The sequence below is a fragment of the Cinclus cinclus genome, chromosome 3, assembly GCF_963662255.1.
Source record: "Cinclus cinclus chromosome 3, bCinCin1.1, whole genome shotgun sequence".
NCBI lineage: Eukaryota > Metazoa > Chordata > Aves > Passeriformes > Cinclidae > Cinclus > Cinclus cinclus.
In genome coordinates, this window is record NC_085048.1 from 97,571,027 (window position 1) to 97,594,882 (window position 23,856).

The window sequence follows — 23,856 nt, forward strand, 5'->3', positions numbered from 1 at the left end:
CACAAAGAGACAGCTCTTAGTGGCCATTCCCTCCTGCTCGGGGAGCAGCCCCACGCCCTGGCTGGAAACGTACCTATCATGTCTAATGAATTCTACATCGTGTCCTTGATGGCACTTCTTGATGCAGTTCACACAGATGGCGTTACGGTCTGTGGTGTTGCAGGTGTGACATCTGGAGGGAAAAGCAGCAGGTTAAGCAGGAACCAAAACCTGACCAGCTCTCAAGGGAAGTGCTCCAGGAGGCTGGAGGGCCAGAAATGCACTGAATGAAAGAGGGTGCACAGGACTGCAACATTTGAGAATTTTGCACAAACGTAGACTTCACAGCACACCTTTTGTTACTTGTGTCACAAACACAGTCATGCTATGCAACCCCTTGGGATCTCTTCCTCAAGCTCAAAGTCAATTCCAGAAAAGGGGAATTTGTTAAATCCTCTTCTGTTGCAGCTGAGGAAGAGCACACGTTTGTGTGTTCACTGACACCCAGCAACCGTTCTAGGGGCCTTGCTGGAAGAGAAAGGGGGTTTATTGGAAAGTCTTACTGTAGGTGATGGGAAAGAACCTGTTACCTGTAGAAGTCATGCATCGGGTAGCTGGTGTAGCTTGAGATCTTATATAAACACTGGCCTCTACTGACGGCTTTCTCTATGGCATCTTGATTGTTCATTATTTTGTTATCTGTTGGGGGGAAAAGACATCCACAACTAATCACATCTGGATCAATGACATTTTTTTTATTTCCCTTGAGGCACTGAAGTAAAGGGCCCATTAGGAGCAGTTAGTTCTATACCCGCATTTCAGTTTGGCATTTAAGGATATAAAATCCTCAATGCCCACTTGCCCAGAGTGCCATGTACTCCTGAAGCAACTAACGGTTCCTCTTTGCAGATGTGGCATGAAACACCTGATAGCCTCCATTTAAATACTGTTCTTGATCTTGGCTGTTAATAAATGCTTAGAGACACACAAGCCTTCCTAACAGGCCTAAATTTTCTGCTGAGGAGCTGAAACCCAATGTTTAAAAGCCTCTCATTTTCCATAAGACCTTTTAAGCATCCCTTAGAAAGAGGAAAAAGATGGCTCTTTCTCCAGGAAAGTTTAAGAATAAGGTACTTTTCCAACACAATGGAAGTGGAAATTAGGTCTGACCAGCTCCTGTACTTCAAAGATATGTCCAAGGCACAGCAAATTTGACTCTCTGTTACTCAACTACCTGATCTTCTGTCTAGTCCCAAAGTGCTCCTCAGAAAGTTTTGCCCATTCCCAGCAGCATCTGAGTGATGCAATCAGGAAGCCCAGGTACTGGGAAGCAGGGAGCCATAGCTTGTGTTTTAAGAGGTGCAGATCATCCACAGGAAAGGGTTTAACAAGATTTTTACAAGTATGCAAAAATCCTGCAAATGGAACCTTTTTCTTGAATAACCTCCTGGAGCTGTCTGGCATTCAAACCATCATTCCCATCTCAACCAAGAGGATCCTGTTCCCATGCATACTTCCCCACTATACAAAGGAATTTTTCATATGTGAACTGTTTATATTTTCTGAATAAACAAAGGTGTTTGGGATTGTGAATGTTCATACTTTCAGATCCTATTTCTTTACTGGACACTTGATTTTGGATTTGTGAGAAAAAGACTTTCCATTGCACTCAGAACTGGAGTGTGAGATGGGCCAAAGACAGGGAAACAGCTCAGAAGTGACTTAGGGACAGAAGAGCTGATCACAGAATTTTAGTACGACAGCAAAACCTTAAGCTACCTTTGAAGGCATCTGTCTAAAAACCTTAACACAGCTTAATGTGGCTCATTACCTTCAGCTGAAACTTAGTCAACAACTCTGCTTAAGGAGGTACCTACCAGCTGTGAGCCACAAAGGGTATCATAAACCCAAGACCCAGCACCAAACAAGTGACCAAACACAAGCCAGGAGGACTTGGACTCACCTTTCATTGTGACATTGACACCAGATGCTAGAAATAAACCTCCAAAACGGTTGTTGAAAATCTGATTGCCTTCTAATGTTGCAGTTGCATGATTTGTTATTTCAATACCTTTAGTGGGTCAGGGGAACAAAGGAGAGAAAAGAGAGTGGAAAAGTTAAATTCCTGGGGGTTGTGCATTTGTTCCTCTCTCGTAATCTACAGCTTGGTTGGTTGGTTGGGTTTATCTTTAGCTGTCATAAACTCAAGGGGAAGAAAGGAAAATGACATAGCTACAAAACTGTACTGTAATTTGTTATAAAACAGGTTCAAATGCTGCTGTTGAATCTTTTCAAATAGCTACTGCTGGCAAGCATGGTTTCTGGGAGGAACAACACACTACTGGTTTATCCAATAATAAAATGGTACTATGATCATGTTTATTTTCAAAGGGAATATGATTTTTGAGTGGTAAGAGCAAGTTCTTGTGCACATACCTTTTACCCTTTAAAAATACATTTTTTAAAAAGTTCTCAAGATGGGCACCTAAATTTCATTTCTTTAATTCTTAGCTTTTAATAGTAACCCATGTCTTCCAAGTAATTTTTCCGGGACTGCTCTTGACAACAACCTATCCTTCCCCCCCACCACAATGAAACAACACCTTTAGAGGCTCTTCTCAGAAAACTTGCTTCTTCTGAAAAAAAGATGGGAGAAAACTCAAGAATGCAATTTCAGATGAAATGGAATGGAATGGAATGCAAGACGTATGAAACTGTGATGATTAAACAGTAAATTTGCAAAAATGTCACTGTTAAACATTCTTCATCTCTTCTGGACCAAGAAATGCTCATTTTTATAATTTTTCAACTTTGTGGAGTGAGAAAGTTGAACTTGAGATGCAATTCAAAGCTCTTTAAAATGTGTATTAGCTCCGATTCCTAGGTTTTAAAGCAGTGAAAAGATATTCAATACCAGCATCCAGCACACCAACTATTAATACATCCTAGACAACTTTTCCAATTGCTTCTAAAATAAAATAATTATAAGTATTTCACAAAAAAAAAAAGAAGACAGAATATGTGTCATTTCTCAACATGCTGCAATTCCAGGACTGCTGTAAATACACTCTGACTACAATTCTGAATTCTCAGATGACTTTTAGAATACACTGAAAGGTATTAAAAACCATGGGGTAAAGAAACTAGAGTAAGCTTTGTTAAGAGCTCACTCTAAGCTTCTGAATTTGATTTAAACAGCACAAACCTGCAGCAAACCCATCGAATATTCTGTTTTTCCTTAGCACAGGGTGGCTATTGGTGCTGATAAGAACACCAGCTTGAGCATTCCTGAAGATATCATTCTCTTCCAGAAGACCTATGGCAGACCAACAAATGTTACATTTGAGCTTGGGAGCATTTCCTGACCTGTAATCTTTCTGTGAATATTTTCAATATTTTCAAATATTTTCAAAGGATCTATGTGTCAAAATCCTGCTAATAACTCCTTTCATTTGGAGAATATGCACCAGTAGCACTGACATCAGTGATACCAGTTTAAAGGAGTCCTCAGTGTATAATTTTGGAAGTGTATTTTTTCAGCACACAGCCTGGAATTTGTGATCACAGGCACCACTGCAGCAAACGAAGTCTTTCTGCTTTCCAAATTCTTCTAATACCTCTCCTTGTCTTCTAAAATGAGCAGACTGCCAAAGCCAAGCATTTTTTTGTTATAGGACAAGATTACTTTAAAATACTGAGTTAAAATTAAAGCTCACTGAGAGCAAGTGATTATCTACAGAATTATCAATGCTATTGCCAGGACACACAACAGTCAGGGGACTTCAGACACAGACCACTTCTGAATTTATAAGTATACAAAAGATTCCATTAAGATCTGTTTTTTTTTTTTTTCCCTGAATCTTGGACACTCAGGCAGAACCTAAACTGCTCAGATGCATGATTTTGACTACATGATTTGAATCCAACACTGTGTTTCAGTCAAATGGCAAAGCTTACAAGAGCAAATGGGATAAAAGGACTGTCCTAAGCAGCAATCTAACAGTTATCTTGGATGAGATTAATTACCTCTCTGCCTCCCGCAGATTTCAGTATTACTAATGTAATTAAGGCTAAAAAGCATTAGGGTATGTTTGCTATAACTATTTTATCACTTCAGAAGACAAGAGCTGTGTTTCTAAAGAGCACTTTAAAAATAAAACTGCTTAAACTGGAATTTAACTCTTATCCAGAATATTCAGTGAAAACCAGTATGGGAAAAAATTACCTCTTCCCCCATTAAATATACAGATGCCTCCATCTCTTCCATCATGGATTTTATTTCTTCTTAGTGTAGGATTACTGTCTGTTTTAATCCATACACCAGCCATTGCATTATCAAAAATTTCATTGTCTTCTATAAATCCAAGCCCTAAAATTGAAGGAAGGGTGGGGGGAAAAAAATATAATAAATGAGAAGATAATGTAACACCACAGAACACAAACAATTTTGGATAAACATGAAAAACAAACCTACCAGAATTATAGACAAGAATACCACCATTCTGACCACCCCAGATCTTGTTGCGTCTAATTTTGGGGTTGCTTCCAGTTCTAGAGTGAAATGTAAGCAAAGAGGTAATTTAGAAGTCATTAAAAAGAAGTAATTTATAGTCATTTACTATATCCCAAGGCCAGACATCTCACACACCTCTAAAGAAGTGTCCCATGGATCTCACTGCTTAAAAATCTTAGTAAAATATAGTTCTTTCCAAACATGTAAACGTGCTTTTAGAATGTTTAAATTTAGCTTTACAGACTTCACTGGCAACACATTTCAGTCAATACCCAGGCTGTATTTGTGGTAACTTTCTTGTAGGTTAAAGCAGAGAGTATTCTGACATACCGGCTTTCAGAAAAAGTTATTTTTATAAACAAAATGACAAGAACAACTAAAAAGACACAATAGAGCACATAACAAGCTACATCTGCTTTGGCAAAAAATCAGAATAAATGTTACCTTATCTGAACCCCTGAGTACATGTGATTATAGATGTCATTGTCTTCTAACACGCCATGTCCATTGTCATAAAAATAAACTCCAACCTAACACATCAAGAATTACATTATTAGTTCCAAAGTAATGAGGCATAAAACCACAGGACTTTCTTTTCTGTGGCCCCCTTGTAACCACAGAGCAAAACTCACTTGTTTCCCACTGTGTATTCTGTTTCTCCTCAAGACTGGAGTGCTCCCTGTTGTCACCCAGACTCCAGCCAATGTATTGCTGTAAACTTCGTTTTCCTCAATCACGCCTTGTCCTTTTTCATGCTAAATACAAGATGGTTTAAAAGTTAAGAAAATCTGCTAATCACCAATACTTTTTTTTCCTGCTGTACCCATCCCTCCCACCCCTGGCGTCTTTACTGTAGCAAAGTAATTCCTTTCCACTTGAGTAAGCTTTTGCACTTTTTTTTTTTTTTTACATAACAGCATATAATGATTTTGAGTATTTGCCATGAAACAAAGAACACCCTGCATGTAAATCATTCTGTTTCAAGGCTCTGCAGTGGTATTTGTAAATGTCTGCTGGCTGTTGGTAGGAGAGGTGCCTCCCGAGTGCTGTGCACTCATATGAAAGTCCTGGCTCAAGCCTACAGCCAGCTCTGTCCCCCAGATGGACAAAAAGCTGGCATGGCTCTCAAGGTCACCATCCCCACCACATGTCTGGGCTCAGAGGTCAAACAACAGTTTTCTCAGTCAGGGGAAGAAGCTGTTCTGGTTAAATTTACTCAATGAAGACATGAAACTGAACACTTGCAGCATTAGCTGGACCTTAGGTAACCTTTGGCAGAAAGACAGACACATATTTCTGAACATCTGGTATTGCTTAAGGGAACCTGACAGCTCTTTCACTTCAGTTAGCAGAGCCCTTGCACACACTGGGAATTGTGCTTTTTTCCCCACTTTTTCAATACAACAATTGCAATTTCTATCATCCTGAAGACAGCAAAAAAAAAGAAGTCTTCAATGAGGTTAGTGGTAAACACATTATACTCCAAAAGAGCTGAACAGACTTTTTTTTTTTTAAATTATGACATACTAATATGAAAACTAAGCTTTTTCAAAAAGCTTTCAACCAAGCAACAATAAAATTTTGTAATCTATCTCATTTTAAATATTTTACTCTGTAGTAAGAATAATTTAGTGCCATTCATAAAAGCCTTAATCTTTTAAATAGCAGCACTGGCTTCAGTTGCTTACCATGAACTTGGTTTATAACTTAAGAAGCTCAAGCACTGTAAGCACAAACATTTCAGAGGGTACCTTCCCCCAACATTTCTAAAACAGAACACATATCTGTGCCTGTCCTAGGCTGCACTTACTACATAAATTCCTCCATGTTGACCATCATGAATCTTGTTGTGTCGAACGATGGGACAGCTGTTTGTTCGAATCTGTATTCCTGCTAATGCATTACCTGTCAACAAAAGCATTATTCAATACAACTTATACATTCATTTTTCTCAGAAATCAATATGCAGCAAGCAAGTCAGCTTACCATAAATGTCATTTCCTTCAATAAGGCCTCTTCCATCACCAAAGATATAAACACCACCTTGATTCCCATTAAAAATTGCATTGCCCCTAAGAAAAAAATCAACATTATGAAGTTAGTCTAATACGCTGTACAATACTACATATGTATGTAGTGGCCAGGGCTGTACCCCATTCAGACTTAAAATAAAGAACCTATGTTCTGTTGTTTTGAGAAAATCCTACCTCTACACAATCCTACACAAATTCAAAATGCAGTTCAACTGAACACAGAAATTTCATTTCTACATATACAGGAGTATTTACAGCTCCTCATAATTTAATTAAATTAAAGTGCACTTATCCCATCCCCATCAAATCTCTTCTATGTAATAAAATAATAATGTGGAAAATAATACCTTATTGTTGGGTCACTGTTTGAGGTAATCCAAACACCTGCAAAATTGTTTGCATAGATTTTGTTCTCTATGAATTGTCCTCTTCCTTTTTCATGCACATAGATTCCTCCGGTCTGGCCGTGATGGATTTCACACCGCACCACTGTTGGGTTGGCATATGCTTTCACTTCAAAGCCTGCTATCCTGTTTCTATGGATGTTGCAGCTTTCAAAATAACCCTTAAGACATAAAACATGCAGTCCTTTTTAAAATGAAGGTTATTCCCTCCCCTCCCCTTTAAATTCAGTCCTCATTTAAAAGGAAACATTACCAAAATTGACAACATGTAAGTACTTATATAGCTAATTAAAACAACACTGACACTATATAATTTCATTCTTCCAAAAATAAAATACTGTTTCAGAGACACTGTGTTTGTATTGCTATTTATGACTGCTCATGGAATACTAAGAAAAAATGGCAACTCTAGATATAGCACATTGAATAGGACTCAGTATCAGGTTTCCTCAGCAGCTCCTAAGGATCAGACTCCTTTCTAAAGGCCATAAAGCCCACAGGCCAAACACAGAAAGGACTGTGCTATGGAGAAGACTACCTACTTGTTTGCAGAGCAGGAGAATATATACATTTGGCAAAAATACGATTTCTTTAGGAAGAAGTGTGCTTCAAATTTCTTTGTAACAATGGGTCAGAATAAATAATATGAATGTGGGAGTTCAGTTATTTTTCCAGGGTTGGGCTGGTCTGAGTGGCCAAGTGGTACAATTTGTTCCTTTTTTTCCCCTTTTTAAAATGGTGCACACTGAGACACTGTAACAGTAGCAGTAGACCTATAACACAACTGTATATAAACAAGAGCATTATAAACAGTATTGATATGGGCAGGGGAAAAAAAAGGCCACTGCACAAAGCCATCCCAGGCACACACCTTCCATGCCAACCATCGAGCAGCACCATGAAGTGGCCCACCTGAAAATTAATCTGGCAAAATAATTCTTTCCTGCCTGATAATTTCTCCAATTCTACTTCCAGGGCCCTGTGTCAGCTCTTTCACAGACTTTCCTCAACATGGTCCTAGAACATTTTAATATTAAAATTCAACCTATTCCTAAGGTGAACTTTAATGGTATTTCATGCCTATTTTGCCCAACCAGAAGAATAGAAGCTAATCTGAAAGACGGGAAGAATCTCTTACTGGAGATGGTAGACAATCACCAAGTGATGTACTGTAATTTGTTGATTGCTTACATACAAGCTTCTAAAAGCTCTAACCCAAGACTGTCTCCAGCAGGAACCATTTTTCCTGTAGCCACCCAAGTTAGTTATTTAGACCTGCTCATCAATCACTAAAAAAACCCAAAAAACCCTCGAAAAACAAAGAAAAACCCCAAAAGCAAAACACCCCACCTCCCCCCATTCCTGTTACTGCTCAGAGTAACTGGATTGCATGCTCACATGACCTACTACCAGGAATGTCTCAGGCCTGGAGTTTCTACTACCTATCACGTGGAAATTATTCAATTTCCTGCCAACCTAGGCAGTCAACACTCTGTTTCACTGTGCTGTGAATTGCTATGGGACTGCCATCAAACGCTGACTACAAAAAATCAGAAATACATCCTGTTTAAGGAGGAAATCAAGGCAGAATGCTCTTCTCCCTACTTTGAAGATTTCAGTCAGGTAAGGCAGTGCATGAATTAAAGATTTTCCAAAAAAGTACTATCCATATGCACAGCTTAGATCCTCAGACTCCTCTGGGTACAAATAAAATCAAACGGAAGACACCTACTTTCTGTAGGTATTCAAAGTATGTATTTTTCAAGAACTTTGAAGAAATCTAATCCTAAGCAAGTCAAGATGGTTTCAGAGTTCTCAAGGAAGCTACACACTAACAGACAGGGAAATCCAAAGATCTCAGAAATATACCTTCATGCCAACAGTCTTTTGACTTTTTATCCTGAGTCACTTTTTTTCCCCCCCTAATTTTCACTTAAAATGAAGCCCTCAGAGAAACTTACCTAAAATGACAATTTGGAATATAAAAACAAGCCTGATTCTCCTGATGGAATACACACTTTAAATTAAAATATTACTAAATATGGTCCGACGTATTTTTAATTACTTCACACATTATTCTCCCTCTGAGTGTCAAGTATGTTTTTGACTATGGCACCATGATGAAAGAAGAGGGGTATTTCAGGTGTGCTTCATCACACATGAAATGGATTCCAGGTAGAAGCTGCAAACAGACCTTTCTCATGTAGCCTGCAGGATCTCCATAAGCTTCAGCAAGCACCGGTATTCAGCTTAAAAAATGCTGGACTGCCAATTCAGAAGAAAGTGGGAATTTACTGTAAGCATGTGTGAAGGAAATGCTTCTCCAAAGGGGGAGACTAAAACAAAATAAATCTGCATCTCAGATTCCTTTGTAAGCCTGACTAGTGGGTTGGAAAGTCAAGGCTTTCTACTACGTAAGATCCCGTAACATTCAACATCCATAAAGAGAAACTTCATTAAAGAGCCCAGTCCACCTTAACCAGAGTCAGCTTAAGCTGAAGGGCTAGCTTTGGGTTGATGCAGTTAAAGCCAGTGGATTTCTGCATCTGTTGAGACCAAGTCTGACCATTACCTGTGTGCATCACTGTTAACTCGAGTCAGCTAAACCAACAGAGCTGCTGTTTGTCAGAAACACATGCTCTTCCACCATTCTGAGCAACCACCTCATCCCAGACTTCCTATTTCTGATGCCTCCGTTTCCTATGACATTCTCTGTTGATCCCAACAACTTTTTTTGGCCCAAATTTACCCCCTAGAAAGGGCTAATACTGGCTTCAGTCTTTAAGATGCCCCCAGGCAATCCCTGGTTATCTTTTCAGCCACCAGAGCCACACCCCTTAAAGAGGCATTACTGTGCCTTTGAACTACAGCCTCTCTAAGAGAGGTAATGAACTTGTGATCGAATCCCAAAAAAACACATAGGGCTTCAGGCAACATTTTGTCTTTGGAAAGTCAGTGAGTATTATTTTAAAACAAAAACTGTGTTTTCAAGTATGGAGTTCCATGACCTATTATTCACAGGGTTCACAACACTGCTAACACAAAGCTGACTGCCAGCTCCAGCTATAGCAAGTTAGCACCATCAGACACAGCTGATCCTCTCAGCACACTCGAGCTGCCCAACCCTTATGCTCTGTCTAGCTTTGTTGGGCAGCTCAAGCCTACATCCTTTAGGGAGACTCTGCCAGGCACCTACTGAGGTCAGGAAGGTCAACCCCTCCTCTACAGGGAGAGACTGCAAGCCTTATATTGCCTCTACCTCCTTCTAGGAATGGCTTTAAAGTGTGCTAGGTGTTTGACTTGGACTTTGTGAGGGTTTCTGGTTATAATTCAACAGCTAACAGAAGAAGAACCGGGAGGGGACAGCACCAGACAGTGCCAGGATTGCTAAGCAAAAAGAGGCCCCTATGATTAATAAGGAATAATGGATGCACGTGGAGAAAGTATTACAATCTCACACAAAACTACCAAATAGCTTTCTGCTTGAAAATCCTAAATATTAAAAAGCAGCTCTGTACATCAAATTTGTTTACAATACCAGACACAGCATAAGCTGTGGACACAAAATGACAGCTACACTGACAGCATGTGTGGAGAACACCAGTGCTGCAGCCTGGGAAGATCTGAGCAGGTAAAGGAATCAGAAACAAATGCCACAGGAATGATAATGCTGATGTTCCTATCACATTGTACAGAAAAAGATGTGATCACAAAGATGGGATCCTGGATAGCTGGAAAAACTCAGAAGATGTTTTAGATCATGTCTAACTCAGTAACTGAACTTGGATGCTTTTTTCTTTCTTCATGTTGGCTTGTCTAAAAAACACAGCTTTAAAATGCTTTAGAGTTAAAACTTTTATTTGATGAGATTTTGTTGCTGCTTTTCTTCTCAGAAGATTTCTCCCCCCATTATTTCTAAAAGGTTTTTTTTTTTCTTTCTCTGTTTTGAAGATTCCATTACAGAAACAGAGGCATTTCATATTACTGTTTGAACAACACATGTATTAAAAGAAAAAGATATGTTTGTGTAAGATTTAACACTTTCCAAATATTTATTGACTCTGGTACTCCCAATAGGGTAGGGGAAAAAAACCCCAAGATCTAAAAAAAAGGCAACAGGAAACCAATATAAAAAAAGAGTAACTGCTTATGCTTATAAAAATTTGCTTTCTAAACCCTTGAAGGGTCCTTATTTGAGAGTTAGTGCACTTTATGAAAATTCAAATGCAACATAAAAAAATCACATTCAAGATGCAAAACAAACCCTTCATTTTTACACACAGCAAAAGGCAAATTGAATTTTTAATGCAGTCCATATAGCATCTGGCATATGCTTAATTTTTTTGGACTTTATATACACATTTCTTTAAAATGATCTGATTTGCAGTATTTAGAAGACAGAGACGTAAACTAGTCATGATCACCCAACTTAGACACATGCTGCTACACTTTTGTTCTATCAGAAAGAAAACCCCCAAGCTTCTCATTTGGGAGCAATGAAAATGAAAACTGTTTTGCCTAGAGCTCAGATTTAAACTGTAAAATTATGCTTATTCTTACTTTAAATTGGAACTTCTCTGTTGTTTGCATACAACTACAAAATACAACTTATGACAGATGCCTGGTAACTCATCATCTCAGGCACCTGGGAGGTCAGGGTAAGGTACCCAGGCCTGTCAATGCCAAGCTGCATTTTTAATGCCAGCTTGTTACGTATTTGTCACAGCACTAAGGATTGTCACAAATGTCAGGATATTACCAGTTTAGAAATAAGAGGTTAAGTTTCTACAAGCATCAAAACACAAAGAACAGTCTGAGAACATGAAACTGAAAAACAAAGCACTCTTAAACCTTTTGGAGACATCACTCCAGCACAGAAACCCACGGGAAAAGAATGTGTAGGGTAGGAATTCAGCACTGGAATGCACTTATCCCACTTCACAGTCACAAGCAATATAAAAAAACATTACAGAAAGTAACAGAAGAGAAGTGAGAGAAGCAAAAATACAAAATCCATTAATTTGTTTAGGAATATAGGATTTGCATCTGAAGGATACTATGTCACAAGCATACAAACATTGACAATTATGTCATTTCATTGACTCTATCACTAGATATGATGCAAAAGTAGAAGATGCTGCCAAAGCAGACTTTGAGACATGGGGGGACTGAATCTTTCAAAGGAGTTTATGACTATGAAATATTTCAATAATATTTGCAGCTGAGATAAATATTATTCACACATTCTCTTTAATGTGCTTCTTTTCCTCTTAAACTAAAGAGAAACATTTATTTCTATTCCATTTTGCTTGTGATACCACACTGATCACAGCTCTAAAACAGGCATTTCATTGGTAAGAAAGAAGATCAAATACATTTTTATTTAAAATTAATCAAGTGAATTCAGCCTGGCTTTTTAATATTTTTAGTATTTCAGTACTCATATATTTAATATTTATACTTCAGTACTTAAACAAGAAGCAGCTCCTGCCCAGACTTTCCAATTAACGCTCAAGCCTACACACAGACACCTCCCCTGCAGGAACTGCTGAAGCACTTTCCTTTACCAGTTTTTCTATAGCTGAAATCACTTCATTCCATGTTTCCAAGCCTGTTTAAGTCCTGAAGGGATGTATGGATATATGTACTACCCACTGAAGTGGATTAGAAGTGCTTGTACAGTATGTTAACACAGCTTCATGCAGTCCAAACAATGAGATAATATAAACCAAAGACATCTGCCACCACTTTTTGCAAACCAGCCAAACATCATTCTAGAGAACAGAAAACAATGTAAAGCCATCCATCAGAAGAGGGCTGCCAGCAGGGCATTCTCAGCTGGTGCAATCTTGCCCAACACAGAAGAAGTATGATCTTTAGGATGCAACTATTAGAGTGGAGAAGAGGCACCTACCAGCAGAATCCCACCATGTTTCACGTTCCCCTGGCAAGATTTTATGCCGGCAGCAAAAGTAGCAGCCTTGTGACCTGTTTGCCTTCTATTGAAACCAGAAAACCACAAATCCAACCGCTACAACTAGCACTGCCTCAATTCTTTATCTCTGCCTCCCCAGTAATCTGGACAAAAAGGAGAAAGGTCTCACTAGATTCTATCCACAGTGGATTTCCTGTTAATGCTGTTTCCAATCTGCCAACTCTCATCAAAAACCTGAATAGGTCTGGGTTAGAACTTGCTGAATGTGCACTTGATCCCACTGTATCACTGATGAACAATACTGATCCCAGTACAGACCACTGAGGGACATGATTTAGCCACTTGCATCTGCCCTCTGGATGCAACTGGATCCAGATCCCTCTGGATCCAAACAATTCCTCATCCACTAAACAGTCTATCCATCCAATCCACATCTTTACTGTTTAGGGAGAAGGATGTTGTGATTTAGGAAAATGTGTCAAGGCCTTACAGGAATCCACGTAAATGACATCCTTTCTCCACTGATGCAGTCACTCCATCACAGAAGGTCACTGGCTAGGTCAGGCAGGACTTGTCTTTGGTGAAGCTGTGCTGGCTGTCCCCAGTCACCTCCCTGTTCCTCTATGAGCCTTAGCACAGCTTCCAGAAGGAGCTGTTCCATGATCTTCCCAGGCACAGAGGTGAGGCTGACAGGTCAGTACCTGCCAGGCTCCTCCTTTCTGCCCTTTAATAAAAATGGGTGCAATGTTTCCCTTTTCCCAGTCACCAGAGACTTAACCTGACTGCCATGACTTTTCAAATGTCATGAAGAATGGCTTGGCACCCACATCAGCCAATTCCCTCAGGACTCTGGGATGCATCTCACCGGGTTCCATAGACTTTTGTACATTCAGGTTCTTCAGGCAGTCACAAATGTGATCTTCTCTTATGGCGGGAGTGATTTTGCTCCCACTGCCCCTGCCTTGAGGCCCATCCAATAAAGAGGTGTGGGAAGACAGACTGCCAGTAAAAACTGAGGCAAAATGTTTTTGAGTACCTCAGCCTCCTCCTCATTTCACTGCTGTTGCTCATGGTGGAGGGGAGGGGGTATGTGCCTTTTTCTTTTGCCATTCCTTTTCTCAAAGACATACCTGTAGATGCCTTCCCTGTCATTCCTTGCATGCCTTGCCAAGTTCAGCTCCATTCAGGCCCTGGCCTTCCCGACCCCATCCCTACACAACTGGACAGTGTCTCTGGGCTCTTCTCAGGTCACCTGTTCCTGCTTCCACTGCCTGTGCATTTCCTTCTTGCCCTTTAGTCTCAACCCAGCAGGGCTCTTGGCTTCTTTTCCTGATTTCTTACACCTAGAGATAACAGCTTTTGGACCCTAAAGAAAGTATCCTTAGAGATCTGCCATTTTAAGAGTGACTAAAGGAAAACTGCTTGTTTTGCCAGCTGGGCATGGGGAATTGGGACTTTGTCATTCAAGCAGGAAAAACAATGATTTGGCACTCTTTGTAAGACATGCAGAATATTTTCCTAAAACAAATCAGCAAATAATATTTTATTTCAGTGACAAAAATCTATTCTATTTCAAGGGCTACAAATGTAACATCTCACTACTGCACGTGTACTTGGAAGTGATGAGCTTTACCCAACACAAAAAAACATACATGTGAAAGAAGGCCTGAATTCTGCTACGAAATTCTGTGTTAAAATTCCACAACTAATTCCCTGCTATTAAAGTCCTCTTCCCAGAGAAGGTGTACATACGCTGAGTTTTAATATTAAAATAAGACTAAGCCTCCACAAAGCATTTTCAAAAAAAATTTCTAAATCATCCAGCACCTTGTTTTTGTTCCATTTCAAAGAGAAAAGAATGAAGTATAAATGTAAGCCTACCAGTTTACATGCTATTTCAAGAGGCACTTTGTCACTGCAACATAATACAATGTAACAGGCTGCCAATCAATTGGAAAAAGCTTGCTAAAACCTCTTTCAGCTAAAATCGTCTTTAGGGTCTCCCACTTAAAGGCAAGAGAAAAATAGTAGACGTATTTAAAGTATATGCTTATGACTAACATATAAAAAATGCACATTTTAAAAAAAAACATTTCTCCAATGGCAGGCAAAATTTGAAGACTTCAGTTCTACAACATCTGTATTTATTTCTTGAAAACATATAGGTTACCATTCCGTGGTCAAAAGTGAAAACGCCAACGTCACGTCCGTGGTGAATGTGGTTCCGTCTGATAATGGGATTTCCGTGGTTTTTAACCCAAATTCCTGCTAACGCATTATTGGATATCTCATTGTCCTCATATATTCCCTGTGAAATAAGAATGCAAATTAAGACAGGAACCAGGAACAGTAAACACCATTATGAAAGTAAATAAATTAATATGGAAAATTACCTGTGCATGGTCTGTAATATAAAGTCCAACATTTTCACAGTCGCTGATGTTACAGTGTTTAATAGTAGGACAAGCTCCCTGGCCACTAACACATACTGCAGAGCCAACTGGAAGAAAACAGTACAGTTACCATAGCTTCAAAGCACAGTGTATTTATAAATAGTTTGACAGTGCTTTTGCAAGAAAAGTTAGTGTGAACTGATATTTTAAAAAGATTTTGTATGCACAGAGCCAAAGCATTGCAAGCCACTGGCAGAAAAACACTAATGTCATCATTTTGCAGATGCAAAAGCCATGGTAGCAGTTGCTTTAAAATCACCCTGCCATGGTTAACAGCTGCCAGGACAATGGTTTATATAATAATTCATGCTTATGAAAGTTCTCACTCGTTTATTTCCCTGTGTTAGACCAACTGTATACTGACTGTTCACAGCAGAGGACAACATAAATCTAACTAAATTTTCTGTTAATTACTGCCTTGTTTTGATTCCCTTGAAATTTTCACAACTCAGTACTTCAAAGAGGCCAAACAATAATTTTGTAGCATACAAAGACACACTGTCCACCCAATATTCAGCAGGACACAGATGCACAATCTGGAGTACAGAATAAACATCAGAGACCAACAGGTCTTTTCCCCAGCTGAATTACAAAACTCCTTTAATTATTTTAGCTACCATACCATAACCCAGAAAATAAGTATTTTCCAGCAAACTAGGACTCAAACTGCTCAGGACTTCAGCAGATTAGCTCAATTCCCAACTCCATGAAGTGTGACAATGTTAAATTCTGCAGCCACTAAAATCAACAATTATTTCTGAAAGGTAAGGGAACCTGGTCTATGTAACACACATTCTCCACAATTAAACATTACTAAATAAGCAAGCCAGTACCTACTCTATTAGTCAGTTTTCATATATCCTTCTAGCAAAGCACCACAAAGACTATGCTTAAATAATTCACAGACTCATTTACAGAGAGTATTTTAATTCCAAAAGAAATTATTTTGATTGTCTACTCTGACCTTATGAATAATACAGGTGATACTAAATCCCTAAATTAAGTCTTGCTTCAATTCTACTAGCAGGAACTTCATGTATACATACTACAACGTACCTTGTAGAAACATATTTAACTTTTGTTAACATCATGGTTTTCAGCAACTGAGAAACCAGCATAAAGCTTGTTAGCTGGCTAGAGAGCTGTTGTCCTTTTAATTAACACATTAATTGCTCATCTGAATTCCTCCAGCTTTGGCAGCCAGTCCTCCCTATACCAGTGTACGCCATTCCCAATACACACACACATTCAGTGTAAGCAATTTGCTCCTTCAGCTTTCACCTTGATAAAGTAACAAATTGCAGTTACTGTGTCGTTCACTACAACTGAAGTTTCCTGCTTTACCGTGTATGACTTTTCACTGAAGAGTTTCAAAATTTTCCAACATGTTGCTATGGACACCAGAAAAGAGCACTTTATTCTGAAGTCTACTTCTACCCTGTATTCCCACAGGTGTAGCTAAGGATCACATCAGTTCTTTTGGCCACTCAACTACCTGAGGGCTCATATTTAGCAGCTTATCCACAGGGACTCTTTAAGCTTCCCCCAGCTTTCCAGGAGAGGGGTTTAGCACTTAGAAGTAGGAACAAAAGCAAGTTGCGTGTGTAATTCTGCGCTTTATCAGACTAATGTGAGTGGTGTTTGACAGTCCACCTACCAGGAAGGCCATAGCAACCCAGTCTCCTGGTTATTTCTAAGTTATAATATAAGTTATTATAACTGTAGTTACATTACATTCATATTGTATCTATAATACTCTATATTAAAAAGCCTCCTTGTCTACAGGTCTCATTAATGCAATCTTATTTCTTCTCTGCAAGTGAAAAAGTTATTTCATCTTTGAAATAACTACAAAAAAATAGTTACCCTGAAAGTTATTTTTCATCTTTTGGTGTAGGCGCTGAGCATTCTATAGAACTCTTAATTTTTTTTAGGCACTATGTGTTTATATCAAACATTTTTCAAGGATCTGTGTAATTCTACTGGGACTGCTGCCTTCTTTTGGCCTAAGAAAGTAATCATAAATGTTATCAGTCTAATGCAACCTTTATAACTTCCTGTAAATACACACTAATCTGATTCATCATAGATTTTAAATTCTTGATTGACCAAACCCCTGCATTTATACCTCACCATTCTACCCAGGATCAACAGGCAGTACTCCTGTCATACTTCCTCCATTGTAGTCTCTGCCCTGTCACCTCCCCCAGGGACAAAGATCATCTCATCGAGGTTTCAAATTAACACTGATACACAATGGGAAACCAGAGAATTTCTTGGCCAGTTCTTTGAAAACTCCTGCAGGATTTTAGAATGTCTATTTTTACAGCTGTTTAACCTCATCCACAGTTACTGTCAAGAGTGGAATGTGTTTCATTATCCCTCTGGGGGATGAGGGCATTTATCATTCCTGCCTATTCTCATTAAATATGGAACAAAAATTACACAACACTCTGCCATTCAAATTTTCCCATTCTATGATGGATCAGTATCACTGCTACAACTCCCTTTGTTCCCCAAATTAAGACACAAGCACTGTGTTTTCTGGACAGATCTTGCATCTTATCTTGTTTATCAAGTTCTCTGTGGTGGTAAAATGGGGCATTTTGATTCTGGAGGGAGGTCCCCACAGTTTCCTTCAATTCCTAATGTTCTATTTGTATACACTGTTAATAACTTCTTTCCTGTATTTCGTAATTACTTTCACTCCCCTTCCTCTCTCTCTGTGAAACTGAGGGGCTATGGATTTTTTGGAAGACAGTGTGATGTTGTAAAAGCATACCTCTATTACATTTTGCTTATTGAAATGAAAGCAATCTTTATTCTGACTTACTTTACTGGACTTAAGGATTGATTGTGTAAAACTGGTCCTTTTGGAGTACAAAGCCCATGAAGTAGTAGTTTAAGCTTTATTTTGTTTACTCAGAATATAATGATTGCACACATTTCAGCAATATGACTTTTTTAAAAAAAATAAGGAACATATGCCATCCACTACTACTTTTATCCATCGAGGTGAAGACTAACACAGATTTCTTCCACAATGGATGCAACAGAAGCTCTAGACTCAGAATCTTGCCTTTTAAACTTTATTTTGAAAACTATTAAACTTTATTTGAAAATATTTCAAAAGATGCTTTGGACTGGCAGCAGGAACCTCCAGCTTAATTCACTTGCACTTACATAGCTCCCATCTTTACATATGACATACATTAAGAACTTTACATATGACATAATGTAGAAATATGCTTTAATGCAACTTTGAGATCTACAGAAAGGGTATCAAGCATGTGTTAGGAAAGAGGTTTTGAATGCCTATGGATCAATACTTCAGAGATGTCAACTATCTGGAAACAGTAAATGCTTTTTCTGGCAGACTGCCATTCTTCCTCCCTTTTTATACAAACTCAGTACTTCCTGAGTAAGCAATAGCAAGGCTTGGCAGGATTAAAAAGCGAGTTAAACTTGATAATCAATAAGTGATGATAGTATAGCCTACACACAGCCTCCTAAACAGATCAGAAATTTTAATGCTGGAGAAGAGAATCAAAAATTCAATACAGTAAACATTGAGAAATCCAGAGTATTGGAGGGAGCAGAACTTCAAAACTCTCAGAAATGGAAAGCAGTCATGAAAAAAATTATCAAAACTTAATTTTCATAAACAACTTCCACAAAAAAATCAGGATCTAGTGGCTTGTCTATAAGCATGTTTCAGTATGAAGTTTTTGAAGCTCTTCAAGCTACTTTAATTATCAAGCTGAACAAGTTCTTATTTTATTCCTCCCACTGGTTGCCAGGGTCCTCAACCTCAGTATATGGTAAGCTCCAGAACACTTTTTCTTCGTATACTTCAACTTCCCAGTATTAGTATTAACACTGGGATAAGCCCGCTGTCCTCTTTGGTCATTTTTAACACTTCCAAGTATTTGCTGCTGGGTCTCCAATAAAAGAGATGGTGATGCAAAGCACAGAGCTGCAAAGCATAGAACTGCCTTAACCAAGTGTAGTGGTTTATAGCCCAAAACCTTCAAAAAAGTGCATCTTCCTCTGGAAGGCACACACCAGGAATCCTTCAACCATTCTCATCACGGTTTCCGGCAGTATTCTTCACAGGCAGTACCAGAAAAGTGTAGTTTTTATATTTAGTTGGAAGAACTCTTTTCTTTTTCCTTGCTTTTATGTTGAGCTGAGCAACCTCCATGCACAGCAACCTGTTGCACAGATCCATTCCCTCTCCCTGTCTGACCTTGGGGAACTTCACATGGCCATTTCCACACGAATACTCTTAATTCTCCTGAACCTCTTTTCTGACACTCCAACTCCAATTGATCGGGCTGTGTTCAGAGATGTTCAACTTGTCACATCTTGTGTCTAGTGACTGAAACGGTCATGTCTTCCTACTGGTGACTAAACTGCAATCCAGCTCCTCACTTCCAGACACTGACCCCTTCTTGCCTCAGCCTAGACTACTGATTTTTCCCAAATCAGGCAGTACAAATTCCTCATTGTCTCTGATGGTGGAATGAGTCTTTCAACACTTCTGCCTGTACAGCTACTACTCATCCTCCGAATATGTCAAACCATTCCACTTGGAATTGAGCTCAGCTTAGCAGTTATATCTCATGATGTTTAATGCCAATGATCCCAATACTGAATATCACAATGAACCCAAATGAACAAATCCCACGTGTAACCCTTTAAAATGCCCCATCCAGCCAGATACCTCTAACCAGCAAACCCAGGTACGTTTATTTAACTGTCACTTCTCAATTTCAAATCAACTTCCCAAAGAGTCCAAACAGATGCAAACACACAAACAAGTACACATTATCACAGAAGTTTTGGACAGAAAGAGGTCACTCTAATAGTGATGCTCCAAGGCAATTAAGGCTTGCAGACCTGTATTGAATACCTGCATCAAAAAACAAAAATATACCAATAGTAATCATACTCAATTTGTTGTTTTTCTTCAAACAATAAAAAGCCCACTAACCTGTACAAGTACTTCTAATAATACAGTGATCTATAATTGGACTGCAGTTCACGGTAATCTCTAAGCAGTGGTGCGCATTGTGGTGCTGAGCAGATTTGTCATCAGGGTTGAACTGAAAAGGAAGAAAACAGAAATGTTGCATTTAACTGCTGAGGCATTAAAATAATCTTTTTAAAAAAGATCTGCTCAGGGTGAGAGACTTACCCTGATTGTCATATATCCAACATAGGCATCTTCAGAACCCTCCATAAAAACGAAGGTGGAATCTCTAGTGTTTTCTATTATAACTTTATCTGCTACTTTTCCAGGTGCTGCAAAGAAAACAATTAGTTAGTCAATTTATGCTACTGAAAAAAAAATCCTCAAAATACTTAGAGAATTCTGTTCAAAGCAACAAAGGAAAATTAGCACTATTGCTGGCACATAAGTAGTCTTCCTGTCAAAAGGATCTTAAAAAAGGAAGTTGCAAAGACAATGAAGAAACTGATCTTTAACTAAGACAATCTGGCACCAATTTAGTAGCATCCAGTACCTTGAGAAAAACCTTCTCAAAAAATCTTGGAGAGCTAGTTTTTGACTACTACTTACAGCGAACTGAATAAACAGCTCAAACATGGGTACCAGGCTAGAGGCAGTTTAACTCTGTTCCAAGTACAACTTCTTCTGGTATTCCAAACCCCCTTATTAATGCTAAAAACATACATTCCATCACTGACACAAATCACTATTTACTAATCTACTCATGACCTCCCCACACTTCTCCAATGTAGGATTCAGAATTTTAAATTGATATCCTCATTATTTTTTATGAAAAAAAATCTTACTGAATTAGATTTAACTGTACTACTAGCAGTACAGAAGGTTACAAAGTGGTACACTTGTAAAATACCATAATGTGTCATTTGATTTCCTGTGTTACCAGCGAGGCTCTGCTCTATTCCTTACCCTTAATCCAAAAGCAGGTGATGTTTACGTTGGGATGGCATGAGCCAGCAGAGGGAGCACCAGTTAACCTCAGCCACCCACTGGAATAAATTCAGTGACATTCATTCACAAGCAAGATCGTTTGATTCAAACCTGCACATTAAACGTGCAAGCCAGAAGCAGCCTTCCCTCAACACACCAAACAGAAAGGTGGAAGTTTCACATACTATAGCAGATAACTTATCTGATAGCATTTTAAACCATTCCCAACTCAACACAAACATGAGCAGGTATTTGTCCTAAACTTCATATTATACTGAAAAGCCTATGCACAGGATTCCTCATGAGTAGATCCTTTTGTTGTCTGTTGACGTTAGTACAGACAAGTTGTATGCCCTGTTCTTTATCACTCTGGCAGAAAGATGTCAGTCAGAATGAAGCAACATTTACATTATTATCCAGCTTGTTGTCACTATCTAAAAGCCCAATCTCTGCTTTCATTACTGCAGAGCTGCAAATATTTTAAGGTAGTCTGGCTGTCCTCTACACCACTATTCACTTAGTACTAGATAACAACTAAAAGACTTTGAGGAGTTGTGTCATCATACAAAACATAATTCTGTGCTTTGGTAGCATTTCTCTAGCTTCACCACGGTGCAAATGCAGTGGCATAAACAAATCAGTGTTTCAGCACATGAAAAGGAACAGCACCACAGTACTGCAGGTGAACCAAACCCAGGAAATAAACAGAGGACCTAAGAGGATATGAGAGCCATAAATCAGTATCAGAACTTCCAGGGTGGCACAGAAAAACTGCACTTCACATTGGATGCTCTGAAACACTATTAAACAGAAGTTTGTGGAATTGTTCGCAAAGCACTTGGCTCATGCTCTCCATGGACACCTTGCTCTCATCACACAAGTTCCTCCTACACAAGCAGTAACTTGTGAGTTGGGAAGGTCCCAGAATGCCCATCATGGAACATGCCAGCTAGTAAGATCAGTGCACTTAGATCTCCCTAGGAAAATAGTGAAGACTTCCTTAAGCATTAGTTTCATTCCAAATGCACTGACGAAATTCCATGCAATATTCTACTGAATCTTCACAAAATCATCATTCAGAGAAATAGCTCTATTTCAGCTTTTGGCTTAGACCACTTTAGAATAAAGAAACCAGTATTAGAATTGGAAACGGAAGAAAAGGGCCACTAATTTTGTAATCAAGCAAAACACAGCTCCCAAGAAGTCAGTTTGCTGGAACCTAAGGGAGTCATGCTCCCCAGGATGAGAATTCATGATCAGCTTAAGGACCATGGATAGACCATTTAGAAATAATGCAACGGAAAGCCTACAGTAAGGGACTGTCTAAAGAAATGCAAATTAACTCGATATTGCCTCAGAATTATTTACTCCCTCATAAGGAATAAAACAATTTCACTTTTCCCTGCATTAGAAGACAAAAACATCACTACCTTCTGCAGGAACTAACTGTGATTCTGTCCAATTGTGCCAAACAAAAACCAGGTATCCTTTTAGATCTTACAATCTACAAGATGTAAACCACAAAGGTCTAAACCAGTCCAAAATAAAGCTCTCAATTCAAACATGCACAATGGGTATTTGAAGAAGAACTCAGGCATGTGAAAAGACTCTTGCATTCCGAAGTAAAAAAATATCCAATTATAATAGTTTTCTTACCATTTTAAATTTTTCTACCCTTAAAATGACAACAACCATTCTTACTAGTTTTACTATTTGACTGAAGGATCTTTTGAGAATCCATTTTCACTTACTTGCACATTATTTAAGTCAAATGGAAAATAAAGGGGAAAAAAAAATTAAAGTTGTAGCTCTGAAAATACACATTTAGTGAAGATTCTCAGATCAGGACATGTCTGTACAACTGCTGAAACTCAGCAACTAGGAGATGTTGTGTCTTCAGTGAGATGAGCACTCCATGGAAAGCTCCTATTCCTGCAGCAAACATTCCTCAAACTCTCTAACCCTTGAAAATAGAATTATTTTTAAAAATTAAAAGGTATTCTGTCTGCTGAAACAGATCCAACAATTTTCTTAGACAACCTCTTCTTTTGCTTCTTTTTTGGCAATTCAGATATGCCAGCGTACTAGTAATAAGTCCAAAGCCTTTCTTCGGAACCAACTCTTTCCCTCAGATTTAGCGGAAGAAATAACACCAAAATTAAACAGAACAAAGAACTCAGAACACCAGGCATTATTCTGTAAGCACATTTTGCTTATGTGACAGAACAGAAGCTTCTTGCAAGTTCAAGGTATGTTAAGCTGCCTTTCTAATAATGTGCTGCTTCTGAAGCCAGAAGAATAAACTATTAAAGAAATTTGAGAAGAAATGCAAAGATTTGGTGCTGCCTTAATCCTACCATTCTAAAAAGCATGCCAGACTGAACAGAGAAGAGGTAGTTCTCCAAGGCTTAGCAGTTCACTTTAATTTGTTTTCTTTTCCAGTCAAATGAAAACTGACTCTCTCTCCAATGTCACTCACCATTCAGTGGAGAAAGTCTGAGGAAGTAAAGTCAGCAGTGCCAAAAACTGAAACATAAATACATCAAGCATTGCTGGACTCCTCTTGGAGGTTTTGCT

General features: G+C 38.7%; 1 protein-coding gene across 1 annotated transcript in view; it reads right to left on the bottom strand.

Annotated features, from left to right (window-relative positions):
• FBXO11 (F-box protein 11) overlaps window positions 1-23,856 on the bottom strand; it is a 69,750-nt gene that overhangs the window by 1,319 nt on the left and 44,575 nt on the right. The window contains exons 8-22 of the mRNA XM_062490511.1: window positions 20,518-20,624; window positions 20,314-20,425; window positions 15,258-15,364; window positions 15,035-15,172; window positions 6,873-7,090; window positions 6,479-6,564; window positions 6,303-6,397; window positions 5,125-5,247; window positions 4,937-5,022; window positions 4,454-4,530; window positions 4,205-4,348; window positions 3,185-3,295; window positions 1,943-2,050; window positions 570-678; window positions 74-172 (exon numbers count right to left, since the gene is read on the bottom strand). Of these exons, the coding sequence (XP_062346495.1) occupies window positions 74-172; window positions 570-678; window positions 1,943-2,050; window positions 3,185-3,295; window positions 4,205-4,348; window positions 4,454-4,530; window positions 4,937-5,022; window positions 5,125-5,247; window positions 6,303-6,397; window positions 6,479-6,564; window positions 6,873-7,090; window positions 15,035-15,172; window positions 15,258-15,364; window positions 20,314-20,425; window positions 20,518-20,624 (1,720 nt within the window). The remainder of the gene's footprint in view (window positions 1-73; window positions 173-569; window positions 679-1,942; window positions 2,051-3,184; window positions 3,296-4,204; window positions 4,349-4,453; window positions 4,531-4,936; window positions 5,023-5,124; window positions 5,248-6,302; window positions 6,398-6,478; window positions 6,565-6,872; window positions 7,091-15,034; window positions 15,173-15,257; window positions 15,365-20,313; window positions 20,426-20,517; window positions 20,625-23,856) is intronic.